Here is a 25,307-nt window from a genome sequence, read left to right on the forward strand (position 1 = left end):
CTTTTAACCTCGTGTCCCCGCGGAGATTGCTTCTCTTCCCATTTCTCTCGACGGATCGGTTATGAATTGCGAATAGAAAGTTATCGGCAATGACCGCTTGTCGTTTTCATCCTCGACAGCTTTCTTTCCTAGTTGATATTCCATTCTAAAGCGAAGTCGGACGTTTAAAAAGGGTCAAGTATCGAAAGTTCGATGGCTACCCGAATACCCAATTTATGATCGAACGATTTCAGTGTCTGTGGAATACCATTTTACGCTCGCGGCTTTCGCGTCGTCCCTTAAATACCCGAATAGTATATCTCACGATGTAGACGCAACCATAATGGGTTAAAGTCCATCGACGTGGTCGGCTGCGTGATGGGTGCAAGCATTAACTAAAAACCGAAGCGAATAGTTCGCTCGTGGAACCCAGGATGGAAACGGTGAACGAGAGGGGTTTGAAAAGGGGGTGAAACGGGGATGCCAGAGAACCGTGACAGGTACCGCGTTGGACCTCGCTTTAACGTGGAAACCGAGGCCAGTGTGTACGCGTACACCAGACCGAGAGCACGTTGTTCGACGCTGGAAAATGCCAATCCATGTTCATCATCCCCTCGCGACCATCAATGATAGCCTGCCATAATTTCGCAGCCAGAGAAAGAATCCTTAATTACATTTCCTACTCACTAGTTTCTTCGACCTTGCTCTTTCTAGATCACTTTTGTAAAAATAATTTTTTTCTTTTATTAACCTTTCACCTTTGGATGGTGAATTTCTAAAGGTTAACATTTTCATATTTTTCCCAATTTTATTGTATAATTTTATAATTATGAAGGCTGTTAATTACTCGAGCATTACGCACATAAGCTTTCCACCCACGCGTTGTATCGAATTTTTATAATTGAACTGTTCTCATTCGAGAGTACTCGACGATTATCAATAATTTTTGAAGCGTTACACGGTAATTTGTATTCTAATAACATTTGTCTGAAGTTGTGACGTATAATATACCAGGAAGGTAAATAAAAATGATGCAGTTCGCTCGATTAATCAACACGGCGGTTCTCGGACAACGTCATAAATAAAGGATGCGAGCTACGGATCATTCGGGAACGGATAATTGGTTTTTTGTTTTTCGTTCGACCCGATCAAAATTAAAGTTTCATCTTGCTAAAGCGGCAGAGCCGGTTGCGACAGAATTAGAGATGAATAGCGAGCGACAGGGCAACTCGTTTACCAACGATAACACATTGCGGCGACGAGTTGGTTCGTTGGCGCCTGTATCACGGTTTACGTTTTGCTGCTCTTCACGGGCTCCATATCACACGGTTGTTTGTCTTCTCCTATCTCTCCGTCTCGCAGGCTACCGGAAAATTCTCGTTCAACGGAACCGTAGTCTAACCATCTATGTATTTTTATTTTTCCAGGAGAAAAACGGCGGAGGAGCGTGCAACGAAGATTGCGATAATCGACGGAACGAGGAGGCCTGATGCCGGTTCTCACGGGCGAACGACAGTTGTATCGGATGGCAACAAACTACGAACCAGGTATGTCGTTGCTCGGCCAACCGGTTAACCGGCAATTAGCCGATCTCGCTCGTAAATGTAAATTAGCGCCGCTGCCCGCTCGAATCGGTGACCGAAAAAAGAGTAAATTATCGCTGGGGCGAAAGCAGGTGAGCGGATGCTCCTAAAACGCTCGGAGGAAGCGGCGTTTTACTCGCTGACCCGCCACGTAAACGATCACCCTAATGTCCCTGTCTAACCATTCTAAAATACTTTCTGAAACTTTCGATTCTTTATACATCGTTTCTAGCGAAATGTTTAAACAGTTTCTAAGGATCATTAGAGCGCATCGTTGCGAATGATACAAACGAACATGGTAGTTTAGGATTAACGATGCAACGTACCGATAGGAGGCAATTTACCGTCCTCTGAACGAAACGTCGACGATTCTATCTCTTTCACCCTCCCGTAATCTCGAGCCTCTCCGCGTGGGCGAATTGTTGTCGAGCTGACGGTACAGATTCCGAGGTGCTGATAGACTTCCGGTCTTCCGCTGCCCGATCGCTTTCTACGTCTGCAGACGTTCTTGGCAAAAACTAGCTGGCTTCGGTGCCTTCAACGCGAAGCGTTACTTTCAGAAACTATTTTTCTCTGTCGATTCGAAAAATATAATATAAATAAATCGTTGGTGATAGCTGAAAGATTTAATCAGTTTCTCTCGCCACGTTAGGGGAGTTGAAATTTTGCTTTGGATTGCCATAAGGGGTAACGTTTTCACGCGCACTCCAGTTCCCCAGGGCTGAAAGTTTCTAGCAGTCGTGTTCTCTGCTGTTTCTGGTTACCCGTCGACCTTATGTCGCTTCCTCGTGGCCGTTTAATAATTCCCGGGCAACGCCGGCGTGGCTGGCAGCTGCGTAGTGAGATGCCGTTCTTAATTAGCGCACGTCTTAAACGTCTGTCTTATACGAAGGGAACTTGAAGTTTCCAGGGTCAGGATACGGGGTCGCAGGAATTCGAACAGGTGTGTAAAAAGCCGTTCGGGATTAATTACCATTTCATTCTGTTTGCTGACCATCGAGAGTCCCGCGAAGTAACACTTTACCGCCGAGATTGACCCGAAACTTTGTTGGACCTTATCACGGTTAATTTAAATCATTAACAGCTTCTGTTGAAAACGTTCCAACTCGTGAAACAAACTTTTGCAATATCCATCCACGAATCCTACTCGCGAAGGATTAATGGGCGAAAGAAACAAACGACGAAACCGCCGCACCAATCTTTCCTCTCGTTTAACAGGAAACTAAAAAACAAAGGGGTGAAAGGGAGAGATCAGAAAGCAATTAGAGCGTCCAACACGATCATAGAGTAGAGAGGAGTAGTACTCGAGCCGCGTCAACACTAGCGGCCAGCACAAATTTCTGGCCCTGCTCCGAAAAAAATATGATACCCATCAAGCTACCGCGACGTTTTTATCGTTGCGAAAAAAATGTATTCTACCATCCTCCTAGTTCGCTCGCGTCAACGAAATTTCCGAAGTTTCGTTTTTTGTCACACGCCGCGACTTCGCCGCTGCTAACGGCAACCGAAAAAAGGCAACGAGCAAGCAAAACCAAAAATAAAAAAAGAGATAGACAGAGATAGAGGAAGCCAAAAGAGGAGGAGAGTATACCAGAGGGAGAGAGAGAGAGAGAGAGAGAAAGTTGGATAAAAAGCGGGAGGGAGAGAGAACACGCTTGACGTCACGCACTGGTAAAGGCGCTTTATCGAACTCTCATTACCAACGGGAGGGAGGAGGTGGTGTACGGGGGTGTAAAAGGGGGGTAGGTTTGGCGGAGAGTGTGTTTTTCGGCCTCGTGTGGTCGGCCGCCACTCCCTCGTTGCACACCACCGTTCCAACCCTCTCCCACTCTTTCCTCTCTCTCTCATCCTTCCATCCTGCCCCAGCCACCTAACCCTTTTCAACCCCCCTCGTCGCGTAAACTACCCCGTGCTCTCTTCCACACCACCCCACACGACCGCTGGACGCAATAATAAACAACCGCCGGTCGCTATGGCGACGCGTCCATCGCGCGCGAACAAAACACTGCACCCTCTCTGTCACTCTCACCCCCTACCACGAATTTTACTCTTTCTACCCCCGTCCCCCTCTCGACGTTCATCTTTCTCTGTTACACGCCAACTGACCACCATACTCACCCGTTATTCTTCTCGCTCTGTCTTTACCTGTACGTACACCGCCGTACACCCCGTTCGCAACTATTCACCCTCAGCCCCCTTTCGCCTTCCTCTCTTTCCCACTCGGAGGGTGTCTCTTTTCGGCTCGCTAGCTGGTCGACGGGTTTGTCGCTCGCGCTGTTACATGCGTGCATGAGCCGAGCGACAAACCGGTCCTGGAATTACATTAAAACAGTACCATTCGGGTGGTTAAGGTTTTGCGGGATGTTTGCCGTCCCCCTTGTCAGAATCACGGATTTTTTCCCGGATCATTATGATGCTTGCTACTCGCATGACGCCGTGAAAAATCATTCTGATATAGTGGAAGTCGATGAGTATTTCATTATTATCGAGGTACTTAATGAATTTCTTCGTGGTCTTTAGAGCGAGAAATATTGGTCCAAGTTGTTATTAATTAATTAGGGGAGGGGTTAAAAAAAGAGTGAGCTCGTATAGATTCTATGTATGAATTCAGCCCTGTGGTATGTCACCGGTCTTTCGTCTCCAGGGTGATGTTTACCATCGAGTTAATTTCGTTCTGGCCTCATTTCGTGGAATAATTGCAGCCGTAGTTTCACGCCTGGCTGGAAACGCGTTTTAGAAAAATTAATTAGCATTTCGTTTTAATATCGACATCGGTGTCGTTTCGTTTTACGCGCGTGTTTTCGTTCGGTTGAATTTTATTGAAAATTCCTCCTCCATCCTGGATACTGGCCCCGGAATTGTTGAAAGCGAACAAGGGTTTTACAAATGAATAGCATTTAAACGATACGTTATTGTATAATGAACAAAAATGCTGCGTTTGTAGTCGAGTTTGTTTGTTACAATGATATAAAGACGCTTATGAATTTATGTTTCGTTAAATGAACCCCCCCGGGGGAGAATCGCGGCAACGATAATCGATGAAAAATTTTCAACAGCGATACCGTGTGCCGTCGATGCGTAATCATCGAAGCTTCGTTCGTTTATTATGATGATACGATCGGGAGGCAGTAATGGCGCGTGTCGAAAAAGGGGTTTCGCACCCCCGTGAATGAAGGGTGATAAAAGTACCTCGGTGTCGCCATCTCTGAGCCACACTTCGAACAGACCTACCGTTTTCCAGCAGCCCTGCTCGAAAGAGCGCTCGAATATAAACGATTTTATTTATGCCATCTGTACTGAAACATTCAAATGCGTTAAAAAACGAGACTGGCAACGTGTAACTCTAATTTACACCCGGTTACATTATTCCTTCGCCAACGTCCAACGCTGTAACTTACTGCTGGATTTTGGCCGCGTACGTAGCAATTATTCGCAAACGGATTTTTTAAAATTATACCCTCTGTATTTTATTTGTTTTTACATTTCACCAGCTTACACGTGTTTTTTTTTTTTCGTACTTTGAAATTAATTTATGCTTTGTGTTTATATTTATTTATAACCGTGCTAAATTTTTACCTTCTTCGAAGTAATCGTATTATTCAACGAAGATTTGAAAAGGACCTTCAATTATTTCTTATGTCAGGAAGACGCTATAAAATTTCTGTAAGAGTTAAACATCACCGCCTCCGAAATGCCATTGGCCGTCGATTCGTCCGAAGAAACGCGTAAAACGTAACCAGACTTCTTTAACGATTCACGGTTTTCTTTGAAGCAGCCGCCATTCACGATGTCTGGGCGACGCAGGAACTTTTCCTGTCTACTTTTAGTCGTTCGAAAGGATCCATCTTTCTCAGACACGCGTATCTCTCGCGTGTGCTCGTTTCTGTCGCACCCCCTAGTCTGGAGGCAACCTCCGCCCTCTGAAACCGCAGCACCCGTTCACCCTCTGCACCCTCTTCGCCCACCACATCGCTACTAACCGTTCAGGAAATGTTTATTCTGCCTTTTTACCGGCTATTCCAAAGGATTTTTGGATCTCACTCCCCCGACACCCGCAATCTGGAAGTCGACGACCCCTTTTTAATAAAGGAATGGGAAGGGATTAGTCAAAATTTGAACACAGTTATTATGAAATATTTTATTGCAAAACTTTCATCTTAGGAAATAGTGAAAATACAGCGACAGAAGAAAATAGAGGTCTTATGTTTTCGCGAACGTAGATTCTTGGAAGATCTTAGGCCAGAATCCGAAAGAGAATATGAGGATGCGCCAGTGGGCTGGCCAGGCCACAGCGCCGCCCCTCTCGACTTACTTTTGCCATCTTGCCTCCGATTCTGCGGTTAGCCCCACTTCGGTCAGAAAGCAGGGAAGCCGCTTGTACTACTTCTCTCGGTCACAAACTGGCCCCATGCATCGAGTTTTCGCGATTGCGTGCCCCAGAGACACCTTTTATTTCATCCTCTTCCAGTGGATCTAGCAAGTCTTTTGATCATGCAAAAGCCATTTCCAATTTCGTGACGAGGTTGCTTCCCGAACAGTAACAATTATCCGGTTCACGCGTTATTTATTTTATCTCCTATGGAATATAATTCGAATAATGGGTCGGCTGATGAGCTGCTGAAGCAGACAAACGGTGGCCGCATCGAACAACTGGCATGGAACGGTATTCTGATATTTTTTCCCCTTTCATTGAATGCACAGGAATTAACGCGGTTTCCATTGATCAACGCTGTGATCTGGTTTTAATGTTTCTTTACCAGGATACATTTATGAAACCAATTATTATTTCGTTTGGAAAGCTACAAGAAACACACGAATTATCGGGGAACGTGAAACGAAACTGTGCGAACCCATCCCTTGTTATCTCTACAGAAAATAAAATTTAAAAAAAATAAAAAAATTCAGTGAAATCACCGTGACAGTGAAACGATCACCGAGGATCAAAGGTCAAGTGACGCGTGGTGCGCTTAACCATTGGTCGAAAAAAGTAGAAAAAACGAAAAGGAAAGTAAAATTGGAAGGAGAGAGGGTAGTAGCACGATCAGAGGCTATAATAATAATTTTTACAAGGCCGCGTGTAATCAAGACTGCGTGTTACACATGTTCGGTCTGTGGCCACCCCTACTCGTTCCACGCACGACCCCCATCGTCGACGAGGTAGGGGTGGTCGTGGCACGTGGTAGGGGTGTTTGGCCACGGGAAGGGATCGCATTGGTGGCACGGAGGGGAGAGAATTGCAACGAGCAGTGGGGCGTTCGTGGTCGTTAGAAGGAAACTACCCTCTGTGGAACAGAGAGAAGGAGAAACCATCTCGGCGTGGGCGAGAGGGGCGGGAGGGGGGGCTGGTGTAGTATTCACGCGGTACGGTTGCTGGTGGTGCTGTGCTGTTCTGTTGTTGCTGCTTCTGCTCGTGCCCCGGTACCGTTCTTCGTGTATTGTTGTCCAATCGAGCGTACCGACGAATCGGTTTCGAAGCACGCGCGTCCGCTCTCCACCGCATGGTACGCGAGTCGACCTGTTTTTCTTTTTTCTCCTCTTTTCCGCGATCCGCGATCCGCGTCCCGTGACACGTGCCGTTGCATCGTCGTTGTTATTTCACAGTTTTCACAGAGTATCGGTAAGAAAGCACCCTGACTGCTTCTGACGTTCAGTGGACTCGTGGTAGGATGCAATGAGAGTGTCATCTTTGGGATAACCGTGTCTTTCGATGACCTTAGGTCAGTTCCATTACTATGGTAACTTATCTTTGATACGGTGTTGCAACTATGGATGTGTCGAGATTGAAATAGAATATTTATAACAATCAGGGGAATGAATGGTTTGAAGTTTGAAGGGGAATTAGTCGGCATTGGTCGGACGCGACGATACCTCTTCTTTCGCGTTTCAATCGCTCGTTTTCCATGTGTCGTTCGATCGAGCACTCGTTTCGCGAGTAATCGATTGCCGCGTAACGCGGTTTTTCGTTGAATCGCGCCGTGCTGCGTGATTCCGTTCGCTTCCTTCAACGACACGTGCTCCGGATTGCGTTTCCATTAGCCTCGTTATTATCCGTTCGACTTTGATCGTTTACACGTACCGTATTTACTTAGATATTTCCGACGATTCCCCGTGCACAGACGTCAGCTCGACTTCTCCATCAACAGTTTTGATTGTGAGTAATGAAGCCATTAATTACCGACGCTTGTTTGCTTCTCGCGCGATGCCTCGGCTTGATCCAACTATCCGTATGAATTGCGAGATCGGTGATAATTGGTTGACCAATTATCTCTAAGTCTTCGTCAGTCACCTGAAATTTTTGGAACTGAACCACGTGGATTATTCTGAAACGATTAGCAACTTTCCGGTCGCTCTTCTCAAAGCGGACGATTTAATTTAGAATCGCAAAGAATTCTAGGGGGAATATTCCGCGGTTTCCCGTTCGCGCGCTGATCGGAGCGTGACGAGCGGTAATTGAATGTAGGTATGGCATTTGCATTGACAGGCTGGAACAGAGATAATTCGAATCTCGTCGAACGCAACGGTCCACACGGGCGTTAGGTCGTTTGTCAATACGACGACGGCCGTCCAGTTTCCACGTTTCCAGCGTATCGCTGTTTGTCACCGTCTCGTCGACGATCGTTCGCCGCTACTTCAACGATTCATTCGCGCGCCACCTCGTTGCCTGCTGTTATTCAAATACGCGACAAATTGCAGGGCTACCGCGGCGCCGTGCCTAACTTTCTCCTCCTCCGTTTCTGCAAATTTATTCCCTGCAGCTTCGGGAAATTCCAATCGGTACAGCATAGCGAAAGGATTAAGGGTGGCTTAATTCCTTCAGAAAATTATTATGAAATAGGTAAACGCAGCGATTAACCCTTTGCGGTCATGCGGCTGGATTTAATATGCAAGGGGGAAAAATACAGAGAGGGCGTTTTCTTGCAAGTATTCTTCCGATTCTTTGGCGAATTCGATTGAAATCGGCAGACAGATCGGGCCGGTATACACGGTGCCGACATACGTTACAATGGAGGTTCACTTTCGAAAATCAAACAGAGAGAACCGCCGAGCGCATCCTCGCAGCTGCACTGTTTGTACGAACGTGCAAACAATCGAACTACCCATTTCCTGTGCGAATATATCCTGACGATAGCCGACCGTTCGCGGACTTGCCGCCAGGCAAACACACCTACCGATGACACGCCGATTTCTGCTCGAAAGATCGATACTTTCCTCGTCAATCTGCGATACACTTATTTCCCCTGGCTCTCGTTAATCCAGCGATCTTTGATCAATCGCTTGTCGAAAGAACCTTTCATTCGAATCCTCTCCATGTTTCTTTGATCTGCTACTTAACTCTTTCACATGTTTGACAATAGTTTTCGCTAATTCGTGCGAGTAACTACAAAAAAGAAAAGCGAAGGGTTATAAAAGCTTGCGATATTCAATTTTATCATCGTATCGAATTCTCCACAAAATCGAAGCAATTTCATCCCACCGGGTTTATCTAACAATTATCTCGCGACCCAAGTAAAATGTTTCCAATCACTTTCAGCCAATTAGACGGCGAAAAAACATCGCCGGCCCCGTTCGAAACACGGCGTACATCGTCGCTGGTTGTCGATATTAAATCGTTCTCCGAGTTCATATCGATGTGTAAACAAGCGGCGGGCAGCAAACACGCGAGAACAATGATGACGCACGCGATACCGTCTCCTCATTAACTTTCGTCCTGGTCGAGCGACTAATTAAACATAAACGGCAGGCTCGTTACGAGATGTTCGCGAAGCCGCGAATTTCCAGCGGTCCGAGAGGATGAAAACGAAGGAACGGGAGCGGAAGAAAGATAGAAAAAAAAAGAGTGACTCGGTGAATCGCGTTCGATAGATCGATCGAAAGCTGAGGTCCGCCCCAGCAGCGACGGGGTGGTCCGTCAGACGCACGCGAGCGAGCGAACCACACCGCAAAAGGGTCGAACAGGGAGGAAAAGAGAGAGGGTAGGAGAGGGTTAGCGGTCCGGTGGGAGATAAAGCGATAAAGAGCAACGAAGGAGAGCGAGAAAGAGGAGCAAGGCTAGCGGTGAACGAGAGACGAAAAGAGAGAGAATGCCGAGGCAAAGTGAACGACAGAGAAAGATACCGGAGATCGGAGAGAGAGGAGCCGATGAGAAAGAGTGGGGTAACTGAGGGGTGTGAGAGAAAGCAGGAAAGGGGAAAGGGATGCTGCGTGTGTTGGCATGGACCAGTGCGTCAACGGCTGTTGCCTCACACGAACCGCCGAAATTATAGTTAGTGGCCCCAACGGGTATATTCCGAGAGACTGTTTCGACTATCAAAACACTGGAACCTCTTCTGGCTCTTCCGGCGATCCTACAAAATTCTGCCACTCCGTTCGAAGCTTCACGCAACGGAAGATCTTGCGAGGATCGTTCGATTCGCGTGTGCTTATTCTTTTAATCGGTGTCGCGACTCTCCTGTGATTAGTACTTTAGTGAATGAGCGTTTTCGAATTGGTGACACGCACCGGCAGGATTTATTTAAATTAGTTGCTTCGATACGTGGGAAAAAGAAGGTTCGATCAGAGTGATTTTGTGCGGAAGAGAGTGACAACGATAGCCCGTCGCGTCGGTTGCACTGGTGAACGCGATTTACGAGTGAGTGCACCCTTCAGTGGAATTCTTTGCCAAAGAGATCGGATGATTAATCAAGAACATCTTCACGATTTTTCCCAAAGAATTTCGTGTGAATCGTGAAGAAGGGAACCGATCGCTTCCTCAAGATAGACAAGAAATTCAACGAATCGCTGTAATCCTCTAATCAATTTCAAAATAACATCTTACAGTAATATTTTCAAAGCGAGGGAGAATATTTTCGCCGGAAGTACGAGCACGCCGCTAGCCGAGTAAGAGATTTGAATGCGAAGTTAAGCGAGAATCTTAAGCGTAGCCGTGTCGTTCCACCTTCTTTCTCAAGACTCTTCATCCCCTCGAGCTTTCTTCTCTCTAATCTTCGATCAACCCTCCAGATTTTTATCATCGCGATATTCTGACAGCATAATCTTTCTTCGAGAAAACCGTGTAATCGTTCTCGGCAAAGGACCCATCGGTCGATGAATCTCATCGAGGACCGTCATCAATGGTAATTGAGAGGAATTGAACGGCTCGTTGATCGTTGTGTCCACTCTCCAATCAAACGCTTACGCGTACGAATGATCATCGTGCGTGTCCAAGTGTCGGAACGTTTCGAGTTTCCGATTGAAAGCTGATCCAGTCTGGGTTCGCGGGAATCTTGTGTGTTGCGTTAGGTGGTTGTCATTGACGGGAACGCAACGTGGTAACGTGCCACGTGCACTTTGACACGCGGTGGTTGTACGTGCGTAGGGGTTGGTTGGATATCCGTGTGGGGGGTTGGCTACCGGCGGGCGTTCTTTTTCCCCTATTTTTTCCGTCCCCACCACGGCGCGGACGGTCCAACCCCTCCTGGAACACCACCTGGATCCGGTGTGTCAGCCCCGGTGACGTGCGCAAAAATTACTGAATGAACGGTGACGTCACAGGCCGACCCGGTTGAAAAGTGTGCGAATCGTTTCTGTCAACCTTCCTCTTTCACTCCCGTCAGCTCCCGATCGGCATGGCGGTTCCTAGTCACCATCGACTTTGTTAAATGGCTCCTCTCGCGAGATAAAGCACCTTCCGAACCCTCGTTAAATGGATTAGAAGGAAGGAAGGGTTGGTCGCGTCGGCGACGGGACTTGGGGTGCCGTCGCCTGCTATTCGAACTGTCTCTTGGGACCAACCCTTCCCCGCGGCTAGCTGAATCAATTTTTGACCTTGCTTCCGGTTGGACAGCTTGATTTTTCATTTTCCTACGTATCTTACGCTTTACATCTTCTGACCAGGTGTCAATTTTTTTCTTGGTTACAGAGAAATTCAGGGGAGGACTGTTTTTGGTAGCTGAGAAGATGCTTAGAAAGAAAGACTCTCGAAACTCTGTTAGCTAAGAGTATAAAACGATCTTTGAAATAATCAGCAAGTTCAAGAGACAATTGAAAAAGAAAGTCTTGAAAATAGTGATCTTGGTTGATAAAAGAGAAGAGGCGTTAAGAAGTATCTCTCACCGAGGTGTCGGCGATAGTTTCGTGGAAAAGAGGTTGGTGAACAGGAAGCACGGTATCCGGAAGTAACGCTGGCACGGTGAGGGGGTCCAGCAACGAGTCCAGCTGTGGAACAGCGAGTTCCGGCAGCGGAAGCGGTGAAGCCAGCGGCAGAATGCAGTTGACAGAAGCCTCGACTCCTGGCGCTGCCGCGTCGCCGGAGTCGGGCGTTTCTCCTCTGACCGATGCCTACACCAAGATGACCAGCGACATTCTGGCGGAAAGGACCCTCGGCGATTTCGTCAGCGAGCATCCTGGTGAACTGGTTCGAACAGGTGCGAATTCACCGGACAATAATAGTCGTTTAGTTGTAAACAGTTTGAAGTAGTAAACGTGAACGAAACTGTGTTTACAGGTTCACCCCATTTGGTCTGCAGTGTCCTACCGGCGCACTGGAGGTCCAACAAGACCCTTCCGGTAGCGTTCAAGGTGGTAGCCCTTGGCGAGGTCGGTGACGGCACATTGGTGACCGTTCGTGCTGGCAACGACGAGAACTGCTGTGCCGAGTTAAGAAATTCCACCGCACTTATGAAGAATCAAGTTGCCAAGTTCAACGACTTGAGGTTCGTCGGCAGAAGCGGAAGAGGTGAGTGATATTTTCCATCCCCTTGTTGGCCCATATTGAAATTCCGAGAACGTCAAAGTCTCGCGAAAGTTGGAGTATCAAACAGTCAAACGGGCGGGTAGCAAACTGGAAATTACCCAACGACATTTCCTCCCCCGTTTCTTCATTCACGAAACTGTGCAAAGTCGTTGATCTCCGCGTTGACAGACCACCTTGCGGAAGAAAATGCTTCTTAGGGTGAAACGATCGGTCGGGGGGAGAAGGTTCTTCAAAGAATTCGGCTATAGTAAGGGTAGGTCGTGGACGTCTCGGGACACCCTTGTTTTTCCTCGTTCCTTCACGAAAAGTCTACGTAGGCTGCGAGGTGTAGAAAGGGGGGTTGAAATTGGACGTTTCGCTGGGGTTGCTGTGTAAGAGAGCAGATTCGAGGAGAAGACGACGCGTTGGAGTGGGTAATGGGTTTTATTTGTCCGCAACTCCAGCTAGCAACCTCCTCTCTTTACTTTCCTTCGTCGAGAACAGGCTCGTTTGGGAGAAAAGGACGAGACACGGGTCGAAGAAGGCGACGCCCCTCGAAACAGGCCTGCTTGATATTAATTGAGGTTTCAGTTAGATTTTAATTAACGTTATTAGGCCAGCTGTCTTCCCTTGTCTTTCGAGCTCGTGCTTTCTACACGATTTCTCGACTACTTGCTACGACCTACTTTCTGCTGAACTCGTTTTAGTTTATTTTAATTGATTTTCGTTTTGAAACTTTCGTTTATCGAGAAACGCGAATAGACGCGGACGGGGTCGAAGAAATTGGTTAGAAGAGGGAGACCAGGGCGTTCGGAAATCATGAAATACCGGAATTTTCTGTCCAAGGGAGGAGGGTGAATCCCTTCCCTAGAAGCACGTCAGTCATTTGTCTGGGATTAGCTCTCAATTGTTTTCGTCGAGCGTGGAATTAACATAAGCTAGGATGAAGAACGTAAGAGAAGTGTCTCTCGTCAGGATTCCTGCGACTCCCTGGGCTCCTTGAATATTCCCTGGGAACCGAACTCTAGCGAATCCTTAATGATCCTCTCGTTTGTCGAACTCGAAAACATTCCTGTGTATGCACGTGCATGTGACGGAAAGGCTTGCTTTCGGAGCTCCGGAAATCATTAGTTTATTCATTTATTTCTCTGAATCATGATGCGATAGAAAGGATCTTTCCAGAAAATAAATATAAAATAATTTTCCTAGGAGAAATTATTCGGTAAGATTCAACGCGATCCCGTCGCTAGATTTAGATTTAGTCGCGAGAGCAAAGTTGAAGGATACCCGTCTACCACGGGCTGAAACTATAAGCGCCCAAATGATCTATCTCGTTATAGGGCTTAGGGTTGAAGGGGGTGGAAACGATCCACTACCTTCGGGGTAGACTTTGCCACGATGAAGCTGGCATTACAGACGAACGTGCAGGAACGAGGCCATAGCTTATCATCGATATTACAAAGCTCTCGACTATCCTGCTCGGTTTTGCTCGAACCATGAGCACTTTTGAGTGGTTTCCACAGGAAAATGTTGGATCATTGCCTTTCGAATATCGTTGCTCGTTTTCTGCCTTTTCGGTATGATTTATCCAACGAAATTACAGAGCAGAATAACGAGGAAAATATAAGCAATGTTTGAAGTCTGCTGACGTTTTTCTAATTAATACAAAAATCATTTCACTTTACAACGATAAGTACGGAATCGAAAGAATAAAGATCATGATCAACGCGAAACAGAGAAATGCAATGAACATTAAGAGGACGAATTGATTTGGCAGCAGGTGCGACTGAAAATAGAGATAACGCCGGAAGTGAATCGAGATCGATTTCCTGATAATGCTCGTTAGCATACGATTCTCTGGGAAAATGTGAACCGGCACGTGTACACACTGGCCTATGCACGGGGTAGACTGTCGCTGGCCCGTTGTCGAGCCAATTAATTAATTTCAATTTTCCCCAAACGAATCGCAAATGCGCTATTGTGCGCTGACAACGAATTGATTATGGTCAGGATGAACTGTCGTCACTGCGCTCGCTTTTCTTTCTACTCGAAATATCGTTTATATAATATTTATTAATTACAAAAACAACAGCGTTCGATCCTTTTCCCTTTTATCTTTTATTCGATCATAAATGATGCGAAAATTCGGAGAACGAGTTTGTTTGTTCAAAAATTGTTCTCCAGAAAATCGTGGAAGGTAAAGGGGTAGAAAAGGGCTGGTATAGCCGAACGACTTTTAATGATTCCACGGCGACTGGCACCGAGGGTGATACCCTACGTGTAGGTAGCTAACTGTGGAACCACCAACTCCCGCAATAGGTGAAAAGGTTTGCCAGACTAGACCATGGTGGATGCCGTGACTTGCGATAAACTGACGGGATCCCCTACTGGAAAACGAGAAGCTCGCGTGGTGAACCACCGTGTGGCCACGCTCGACACTCGCCATTATTCCCCTCCATGCTTTTCTTTCTTTCTTTCTTTCCCTTAATCTCGTAAACGTCGAAGGGAAGCTCAAGATTCGTTTGGAAGACGAATCCGAGTAGACGTTTTATGGTTAGATATTCGTAGAATGGTTTTGTTTTTCAAATTACAGAAATTGTCGAAGATTCGATAAATTTATTTGTGTGAAATTAACGCGTTCATTTTAAATCCCGTAAATTGAGAATATCGCGTTGCTCTGCGTCCGATTTCTCTGATTTTCACCCCTGTTTTCGTCATTGAAACTGCAAGGGTCTGAAAAAAGAGGCAATCGATGCGACAGAACGATACAAATTATCCGAACGTGTCGAACACAACACCCGCTCATTTTTCGACACGTTTGCCGTATCAGAAAGGGCGAGATAGAGAAAGGCTGGCGATCAGCGAGCCGCTCGGGGTGAGAAACGATGGGGACGAGAGAAAGAGTGAAAGAGTGAAAGAGGATGTACGTGGAATTGCGGTGAACCTCTGCGTGTGCAACCACTGTGTTCTGCGTGGCGTCGTTTTTTTTTCACGCAACATTGTCCCCTTTTTAACGAGCCTTTCATCGAAACATCCCTTTCTTCGTTTCGATACAACTTTTCGCATTGATCGTCGACGTTAATCGATGACAAATTAACGTGGAAACTCATTAAATTACAAGAGCCATCGGTTTCAGGTGGAATCTCTCAAAATATATGTAGTTAACGGGGGTTGTTTTTCGGGATAACGCGTTTAATAGGCTTTTTAACATAACTTAACGCAGCGAACCCCCATGATTCGGTCGCGTTGGCTGGCCACCGTCACCGTCAACGACGCCCTCGATACATTACCGACGGTTAATTCGATTACCACCGAGTTTCAACCGGCTAACCACGTTTGCGAACTTCCGGCGCCGTTTCAATCGACGGTGATCCACGGAAAAAAATCCAAGTAACATTTTCCTCTACGTTGTTTCAGGGAAGAGTTTCACGTTGACGATCACCGTATCCACCACACCGCCGCAAGTTGCTACCTATACAAAAGCCATTAAAGTAACGGTGGATGGGCCAAGGGAACCGCGATCCAAGACCAGTGAGTATCACTGTAAGCATTACTGTTTTTTATTTATTATTTGTATTGTAATTTTCTTAGCGCGTAACGTTCGTTAAGCTAGTAACACGGTGAACGGAAAGGGGAACGGTAGGGTCGACAGAAGGCATTCGAAGCCGCAAGTTTGAAATGGCCCGAAGCTGGTGCGGTGGGCCGTTAGCTCGGGAACGCTAAGTTTCGCGCAATTGCCATTATTTATAACCGCGGCCGGCCGCCATAACATTGATAAAGGGCTGCGGCTGTTTAGCCGCGGAGATATTGTGCGACGCCTACCAAGTTTCCCGGCTCGTGTCTCGCAAACCGGCCACCGGTTTCTCCTTACCCTTACGCCATTGCGCGGAACATACAATTACCGGGTGCTCTGGTTATTTGGTGGGTCGCAAGCCCCGCAGACGACGCGACGCGGCTCTGAGCTTTCCACGAATCAGGAACTATATTCTCGGAAAACCTCCCTTCTCTCCCTACATCCGTTACTATTGTGTTCTAGCGACGATCGAAATTTACTGTCTTCCCCTTCGTAAATCTAGTCTGACGAGCATTCTACTCGAAACGGTTCTCTATATCACTGATCTTCTAATTTCTCGAATCGTCGAGAAAATTATTTATCGTCCATATAAAAGTTGAAAACACGATTCCATGCCAAAAATATCTGCTTTCAATACATTGTGCCAGTCCGTGCGACAGAGATAGATCTTGGCAGATTGCAACCACATCCGCTCGTCTGTTCGGACCACCCACGAAATTTTCATCGTAAAATAACCAGAGTACGTGAACTTCAAAGTGCGCTTTTGCGTTCGTCGAAAGTGTACGCGAAGCTTATTCGAAATTACTGTAGAATGTGACAGAAGATTAGACGTGATTTCATTTGAATAATAGGACAGGCGCGTGGTGGAAAATATTTTTGAATAGGCGGCGCGTTATATCTTCTATGAAAACGAATGTTTTCCCTGGATAAAGGGACTACGTCTAGCCGAAGGGAAGCGGTAAAAGATGAAAGGGCTACGAGGTGTGGGTGGTCGATCGGCGTTTCTTTAAACCAGCCGCTTCCTCGTCTTTGACACGCTCCCTAATTTTATTACGCTCACATCCTCTGAAAGCAAGTCGTTATCGTGACAACCAATTATTCTTCCTTAGATTTTCCGAACGGATTTCGTGTGTGTATCAACGGGGTTGGTGAATTACGAGCCTTTCTTTCAAAGACAACAAGCAATAAATCAATCCTATGAATTGTATTCAATTGGGAGACACGGGCGTAAGAAGGAAGGAAGGAAGGAAGGAGTTCCGTTGTCGAAACGAACGGCGTGTGGCTCATCCAAACTCGAGAACGACGGAACGGGCGTCGTTCGAGGGTCGTAATTAATTAAACAAGCAATTCATTACACATTCTACCCTCGTCCCGTAGCCAAAGGTGGCCGCCGCAGAAAGAGGATGCAGGGCTAAGGAAATTGATCGAGAGAGATGTTGGAGGCGGTAGCTCACGGACGCCTCTGGCGGAAGTTGGAAACCCCCGAAATCCGGGCTTGAACACCACCACCTTCCATCGGGGGCTGCCGAACGATCCGTCGCGCCGTTTGTGTTAGAAAAGCTCGAAAATGGCCGGCCACATAGCGTCTACACTGTGTCGACGGGGTAGATTGGGGCCGACTGAACGAAATGAGGAGCTGTCGTTGCCAGCTGGTAACTCTCGAGAAATTCCCTGGCAGTCACCCTGCACGCGTAAAAGGGTGTCCAATGAAATCGATAGTAACCGAGTCTGGAGAAAGTCCGAACGGTTTCTGAGCTCGACGCTAAAAAATTTCAAACAAATCCAAGGGAACTATCGAGCATAGTTTGACGTAATATAAGAAAACGGCAAAATTTCTTGAAGGGTCGTCCGCGAAACGTACGAACGGCCGGTCGTTTATCGGGTAGATCTCGTTAGCCTGGTTGCCGGTCCGTATTCCGTCCTCGCGTCCCCATTGTGTGCCCAGGATCGAGGCAAGCGTACCCTATTCAGCAAACCGGCGGGAATTTCGGGTTGCCGAGTTCGAATTAGGGCTTCGATTGGATTATCAGTACGGTGGGGGGTCAGCGGTAGTTGCTCTTCTCTCTTCGTCATCCTCTGACTCGATCCCTCCTGGTTTCGGTCTCCGGTGTGCCTTCGGTGTCGGTGTGTGGGTTCGTTCGTAGATTTCGACGGTTCACGGGGTTGTAGGGAAGCTCGAGCCACCTCCACGTATGGGGCAGACTGGCCTAACCTAACTTAACCGACTGCTGGGGTGGACGGTAGCCTCGTCAGATAGGACGGTCGCCTGTTGGGACGTCTTTAATTGGGTTGGCGACACCGTACCCGGGAAATAAAATGAATCGGTGCCTCGACGTGTCTCTTCTTCCATCCTTCTCTCTTTCTCTATTCGTTTCTATCTCTCTCTCTCTCTCTCTCTCTGTCCGCCGTCGCGCCGTTTAGTTTTACCCGTTCGTGAATGTTAGCCAGCTTGCAACCCTAGGAGAAGCTGGACACTCGGTGTGTCCGACAGGGAACTGGTTGCCTGGGGAAATAAAGGCAGCCGATCCTTCGAAAATGCGAGAATTAGTAGACTTTTTGAGAGGTTCGAACCCGATCACGGGCTCTCCAGGGTACGCGAGGAAAACGAAGTTCGTGAACCGTAGCGATTAATCAGGGTTACAGAGTTAGCGGCGAAATTCTAGACGTAATTAAATCGTCATCGAAAAGTGATTTTGAAACGCGTAGATGTTTAATGCGGGTACCGGAAGTCCAGTGGACAGGCGCACGGTTGATCGCAGTGTTGTCTCTTTTAGGGCAACAGCAGCAGTTCCACGCGTTTGCGTTCGCTTCCCAGAGGGGTGGTCCATTTTTCGCATCCCCTTTGGTGGATCCTCTGCAACCCTTGCCGAACCTTCAACCGCTGTCGAATCCGCTACCACGGAATCCATTGTCCTCGTTCAGGCACACGATGCCTGGAAACTGTCAAAGTAAGTACCCGATCGTCTTTTCTCGCATGTCGCATGTTGCATGTTGTAGCTAAGTCCTGGCACACAATGATAGCCTGTGTTGAGCATAAAAATTCCGACCAATGTTTGTTCAGTTTAATTCGCGACGAGCTGGAGATTCGGTGTTTCGTTATCGAAATGAAATTTCATCGCTGATATTGTAAGAAACGTTTTCTCTACCGTGGAAGCTGGGAATATTTCCAAGCAGACAGTGTTGGCCTCCGTTGGATATAGGCAGAGAGCTTTAGGCTTGGTAGCTAGCTTCTCGACTCCAGAGGCGGAAACCGCAAGCCTGTTCAAAGCTAGATTAAATATTATATTAAAGGGGTTGCCACGAGAGCGGCGAGCTCGTTGAAGGGGGGTTGGTTCGTCGTTTTATGCTTGCCTAACCCCCGTCCACCTTCTCTGTACGTTTGCAACCAGATTCGCGAATTTGTAGCCGAAACATTACGCTTACAGTTGCCTCGTTCGTTTTCGACGCTTACTATTCAGTTTCTCCTGACGAAAGAAATTATCAACGGCATTAATTTTCACGTTAGGGATTGATTATCTTCTCGCGGAAAGAAATCCTCGCGGAAAATATTCGAGAGGGAATGGAGTTAATGAGTCACGCGATAACGCGGAGAATTCCTCGATAAAGTATCAAGCATGCTAGGTATTTCCTTTATTAACTTTTTTTCACCGCATCGAACATCGATAATTCGCCTTCGCGTGTCTTGATTTCACCGATGAACGTAAACGGTGAACATCGTGAGCATCTTTCCCATAAACGTTACCTAACGTAACCAATCGAACCAATCGTTTCGTTTCGATTTAATTGACGGACCACGTCGAATTAGCGCCGCGTTAATCAAAGGTTCTCCTTACGTGGCGATATCAGGAGGATAGCTCTGCCGAAAATTGAACGAACGAGCTGAAAGCATGCTAGCTTGCACTATTTAGGGTTAGGCTGTCGTCAACGACGGCCCAGTGGCGCTGGTCGAGGGAAGCCCCGGTTATTTGAGTTGGCCAGAGCCACGCGGGGATGACCAACCCTTTGATCTCGTGCCCTCCCCACGTTTTCTGTCCGGCTGCACCCCTCTTCGCAAACCGTGCTCTCGACCTTTCTACCTTCAACCCCGTAACTCATTGGAAAATCTATCGGGGGATGCTGCCTATCCGCCGCAAAAATAAATCCACCTCTCGAAGGGTGCAAAAGAAGTTCGATTATGGCGTATATAAATCGGTAAAAGTCATTTGCATCGAGTATTAACCTGACTTTACCTCCCTCTCTTTCGTGTTCTTTTGCAATTGCTATGTTTCGCTTTTTAAACCGCTTTCCATGCTGTTCCTTTAATTTTAACTTCTGGCTGCGCTATGTTGTAATCGTCGTCCTTATGTTTCGCTTTATTGATGAAAAAAGATTTTGGGTGAACGATTGCGTTAAGTTGCTCGAGCTTGCTTGTCCAAAATTTGTTATTTCTTAAATCAATTACCACGGGTTGTGAAATAGCAAAGATTGCTATTTTGATGCTCAAACGAGCACAATCTCCTCAGACATGTCCCAGTTCGGTCTGACTGCAAGTAATTCATGGGGATATGGGAGCACGGCTGGTTACGCTGGTTATCTTCCTGGCCCTTTGTCGTCGTGCGCGGCACAGGCGTCGTTCCCACCCCCGCCACCGCCACCTCCACCTCCGCCACCACCCCCGCCGTCATCGTCATTGGCGTCTTTCGCGGGCGCCGCGTCTATGAACACACCGACGGCGCCCGATTCCACAGCGGAATCCACTGTCACTTCCGGTACCGGTGCGGGATCCACGGCACAGCAGGATGCGTTCTCAGCGGTATCTTCTCGTAAGTCTTGTCGATTTTCCTTCCTTCGTTCTCGACCAGTTGCTTTTCATCCCTCCGAAGGACTTGTTTATGGAAACAAAATATCATTTTAACTCCGTGAAATTGCGGGTGCAATGAAAAAATTCCCGGAAAAGATTTTTATGATTGCAAGGAGCAGTTTAGCTAACAAAATTTCTATTGGAACTTTGAAAAAAACTTGTTCCAATACAGTATAAGTGTAGTATCAACTTTGATCGTAAATTTCAACCGGAAGGACCAAACAAATTTTATAGGATATTTATTCAGAGGACAGAGGAAGGTGCGCTGAAGATAACGCACTTGGTTTCATGTCGATATCTCAACTGGTTCCCAAGATACAGCCATTTAAAACTGTAGCGCTCCAATGATGCGCAGCGCAGGGTTTTATGAATGGGGCGCGCGGTGCGCGGGAAACTCCGTGACCTACATTTTTTCCAGGAAGTGCGTACGCACGATAGTAATAGTAAAAATCCTGCTGACTCGGCTTTAGCGAATGACCGGTCACGTGACTTGGGGATAGGTCAGTGACCGAGGTGTGAGCGCGACAAGGACGGACATAGTAAAATATTAAAAGTTATGCTTCTCTTTGAACGACGATATCTCGGGAACGGGTAGGTGTATCGACATGAAACTGATACCATTGTAAACTAGAAAGTTCACCGATGCTTTAAATGTCCCAGTTATTAAAAAATATTAATTACCTTGTTAATAACAACGGGTTAAATTTTTAGTAATTTTAGTACGATTCTTACCTGTGTTTGAAAGTGTATTGGACTTGTGTACATCATTTTTTATCACTGAAAACGGGTTTAAATGTTTAGTTATATTGTTGTTAAATGTAATTGTTTTATAGGAATTAGTGTTAATTTGGCTTAACTTTTTGTCTTACGCACAGTTAGATTTATTTTTCATTGTTTGAGAGTTGAAACAAAGGGACAAAATGAACAGGTTCTCCTTAATTTGTTGTTGCATAAAGTTTATTTTTCAATTATTATTGGTACAGCTAAAAAGCAACTTGTAATTATAACAAACAATAGGATCAGAGAGGAAGAGAACCATGGAGGTCTCAATTCAACTGACTTTAAGAATGGTTATCTCGAAGAGTATAAACGATACGAAAGTTATCTTTACAGATATTTATTAAACAAAATCCTGTTTACAATTTCCAGTATTAACATATTAAAGAAAAGATAAAATGGCTGCGTAGGAGCTAGAATGGCAGAATGCCGTACATGATGTAAATATTGATGGTGCAAAACGTACAAACTGTGATTGTCGCTTGAAATAATTTTCAAAAACCATTCTTAATCTATCATTCTGAGGCCTCCAGGATAATTTTACATTACAAGTTAATACGGATTGCAACGTGAAACACCATCTGCATCATTCTCCCAGCCATCCATGTCCATCCTTTTCCTCGACGAGTGGAAAATTAACGCCCAAAAGCTGTTTTCTCTTTTGTAAACGACAGTGGTGCCAGACTCGACGACGACGGGTCAAACCGATTCACTGGATCCACTGAGCAGCCTGATGTCTGGAACGTCGATCCGGTACCAGGAGTACATGTCACCGAGATCCCTGTCGACGGACTCGAGCACCACAGAGAGTCCCGTACACGAGGAGCAAGCCTTTGGACAAAATTATGGCAACTACTTTCCAACTTCCGGTGTGCTCCCTAGCATCCTGTACTCTCAGCTGTACGGGAATCAATTCCAAAATTCTGAGAGCCCTGAACAGAGAGCAGTGACGGAAAGTTGCAGCGTCAGAGAGGGAGAAGTCAGACCGGACAATAACGTGTGGAGGCCTTATTGAAACAAAGGTCTTCTTCTAGGAATTTCGTCGAACGAGCCTCTATCGTTGGGTATCGTCATCTTTTTTCATTGAAAAAAAAAAAAAAAAAAGAAAAGAGAAACAATGAATTATCGTCGACGAGCAAAACTGTGATCGGTGAGATGTGCTGGCTCGATACGAAACTAGCTACTTTTAGTGGGCATTAACGAACGAAAGATTTGGAAACATAACAAGTTACGGTATTATGGTGCAGGTTCGGTGGTGAAACGAATCACGATCCTTTCGCTGGTTGTGTCTCAACGAATCTCCAGGGTGGGTTGATTTGTAATTAAACAAGAGAGAACGAGATTTTTGCGAATGAAAAATACGGAATGAGTGAGACGCGCGTGAATGTGCTGGTGCTGGTCCGGTGATAATGACGATGATGATGATGTATATAAACACTGTACATAGATAGAGCATTGTCGTTTCATCGTGTCATTCATCACTGTTGACTGACTACGAGAGGTGCGACGAAGTGTACCGACTGCTTTGACGATGGTTATTGGTGTTCTGTTTGTCCGTATACATATTTCTCTGAAATTACTTTTGTTTCAAGCTGAATTGGAGTGTGAAAATCATACAGGCCGTTTTTGGTGAATTATTTTGTTGTAGAAAATTTTGATGGAGAAAAGGTGTTCAGGTACGACTCAATCAGCGTCATGCGTCTACGAAACAGTCGGTATAAGTTCGATTTCTTTCGATTATGTTTTCATAGTATAACGCGATCGATTTGACTGCGGGCTCGTGCAATGTCGTCCGAGCGTGATCCGGCGTTACAATTCTCGTCGAGTTAGAAACGTGGAAATTTGTTAAAGAGAATTGTGCGGACGGGATCGCGTTTCGGTCGAGTCGACGATAAAAAAAAGAAACGTCTCTCGCGAACGAGGAATGGAAAACTTGTCACGATTCAACGAAGGAAAGCTTGTCGTCGCGACGGTACGCGACGCGGAAACGTTTTCACATCGAAATTCTTCTGGTAAAACGAAACCGAAACCGAAACTTGCGTCACAGTGTCCTATGGCGTGAATCAAATTGAACGCGTCGGTGGGTGATTTAATCGTTGTTTTTTTTTTCTCACACCGACGACTTAACATTCTGCGCCTCCCCCTCAAAAGAATAATTTCCGATATACATATCTACCGACCTATTGTTATCGTAGTTTTTAACCTAGTCGAAATAAAAGTGTATTTCAAAATACAGCAGAGGAGTGGTTCTTGCCGGTCCATATATTGGTTCGTTCTTAGTAATTTTCAAGTTGTTTTGGTTTAGTTTGGTTTCTTTGATGTTATTTTCTATATTCTATAAGAGTATTGTGCAAAGTATTTTAATCCTTTGCATTTTTGTATTTTTCTTCTGTTTTATGTTGTACAAATGGTACTCAGTTATCCACCTCCCATAATATTCCTACCTTCTAAATGACAGAAAAAGGGAAAAAAATCCGACGTTTATTCGTGAAAGTTGGCAATCAAAGGAGTTAATCGGTTTACGGTTGCCGGTCAGGTGTTCAAAACCATGGTCCCCTGAACAACAAGGGATCGACGTTATGCGGTCCGTAAAAAGTACATAAGATCGGTCTCTTTAATGACGTGTTTCAGTCAGGTAAAGGGTTGCACAGGTAACGATACGAATCTCTACAAAGCTTCTCTCCCCAAAAGCCGGCGTGTTCCAAAGGATCCTTGCCAACGTAGCTGCGTGTATGTAAATTCGCAAAAGATTTAATTAAACGTAGACCCCGAGAGAAGACTCTGCCTTCTGCTTTCCTCTGCCACCGCCTGTGTAAGCGGCTAACGAATTCGCGTTTCGAATTTACCGTTTCAGAGCTTCGGTTGCTCGATATTAGCGATCCTCGAGATTAAATTTTCCTGGCGGACGTGTTTTAGTTTCCTGAATAATTCGCTGATTACCAACCCCTTTACCATCGATCGATGTTTTCCAATTCAACTTGAAGAATTCAAATGGAAATGTTTAGGAACCGATTACGCGGAAACAGGAAAGCCCAAGCCTCCCTTCTCTCAAATCGTTCAATATCTTTATTATTTTTAGAAATTTTACAAATTTCATTAAAAAGGTAACGTTTTCGTCACGTGTCGCTGGTAAACTAGCCCCCACACGTCACACAGAGTGGTGTTTATCGGTGTTTCGCGAAGGTAGTCGGCTGACGGACACGACGGTGGCGCTTGGAACCGCGCGACTCCTCGTTTATATACGCGTTGCCAGCATAATGGAGCAGAGTGGAGCGGAGCACGGATAATGGAGTATGAAGAATAGCGTGCGGTAAACGTCGGGATAGTCTGCGTCCCTCTTTCACCCCCTTCTGCCTTTTCATCCCTCTCCTCGTGTGTTCCACCGTTTTCTCTCTCTTTCTGCCGACCGATCTATTCTTCTTCCCTCTCTGTACTATCTCTTCCGCGAACACAGGGAGGAAGAGAGCGAGAGGGAAAGAGAGGAATTGGTTGCAACGAGGGACACGGCTCGTTGGCTCGACCAGTTGGCCATACCGATTTATTGTGCTGCAGTCGAGCCGCATTACCAATTGCCGGTAAATTCAACCGTGTCATCGAGACAGCCTCGCGATTTTTCTTGATACTTCTCTCTTCTTGGAGACGCGGTCTCGTAAATCGAATCCGGGACAAAGAACAATCGCGTTCGGGTGGTTATTGTTCTGTACTGGAGAGAAAAGGGGTTGCTTCCTGTTCTGGTTCTTTGTTGTTTTGTCCAGAGCAAAGAGCGTTGCAAGCTCATGGTTGTAAATTCATAAGATAGAGTACAGTTTTCTTTTGAAAATCAGCAGAGGAAAAATCAAAGAA

General features: G+C 46.2%; 1 protein-coding gene across 14 annotated transcripts in view; it reads left to right on the plus strand.

The window, feature by feature from the left end:
- Nucleotides 1-1,436: 1,436 nt before the first annotated feature.
- LOC114874264 (runt-related transcription factor 1-like) overlaps nt 1,437-25,307 on the plus strand; it is a 78,216-nt gene continuing 54,345 nt past the window's right edge. For 7 of the 14 annotated variants that reach the window (XM_029183397.2, XM_029183403.2, XM_046287299.1 and 4 more), the window contains exons 1-7: nt 1,437-1,526; nt 11,461-11,965; nt 12,046-12,276; nt 15,691-15,816; nt 18,607-18,795; nt 20,350-20,649; nt 22,139-22,770. In XM_029183397.2, the coding sequence (XP_029039230.1) occupies nt 11,806-11,965; nt 12,046-12,276; nt 15,691-15,816; nt 18,607-18,795; nt 20,350-20,649; nt 22,139-22,479 (1,347 nt within the window). In that variant the 5' untranslated portion in view covers nt 1,437-1,526; nt 11,461-11,805 and the 3' untranslated portion in view covers nt 22,480-22,770. Of the gene's footprint in view, nt 1,527-7,658; nt 7,714-10,409; nt 10,440-11,460; nt 11,966-12,045; nt 12,277-15,690; nt 15,817-18,606; nt 18,796-20,349; nt 20,650-22,138; nt 23,662-25,307 lie in introns of those variants that run through there. The other 7 variants (XM_029183398.2, XM_029183409.2, XM_029183408.2 and 4 more) reach the window with 7 other exon arrangements.

This window comes from Osmia bicornis, chromosome 10, assembly GCF_907164935.1.
Source record: "Osmia bicornis bicornis chromosome 10, iOsmBic2.1, whole genome shotgun sequence".
NCBI classification, from domain to species: domain Eukaryota; kingdom Metazoa; phylum Arthropoda; class Insecta; order Hymenoptera; family Megachilidae; genus Osmia; species Osmia bicornis.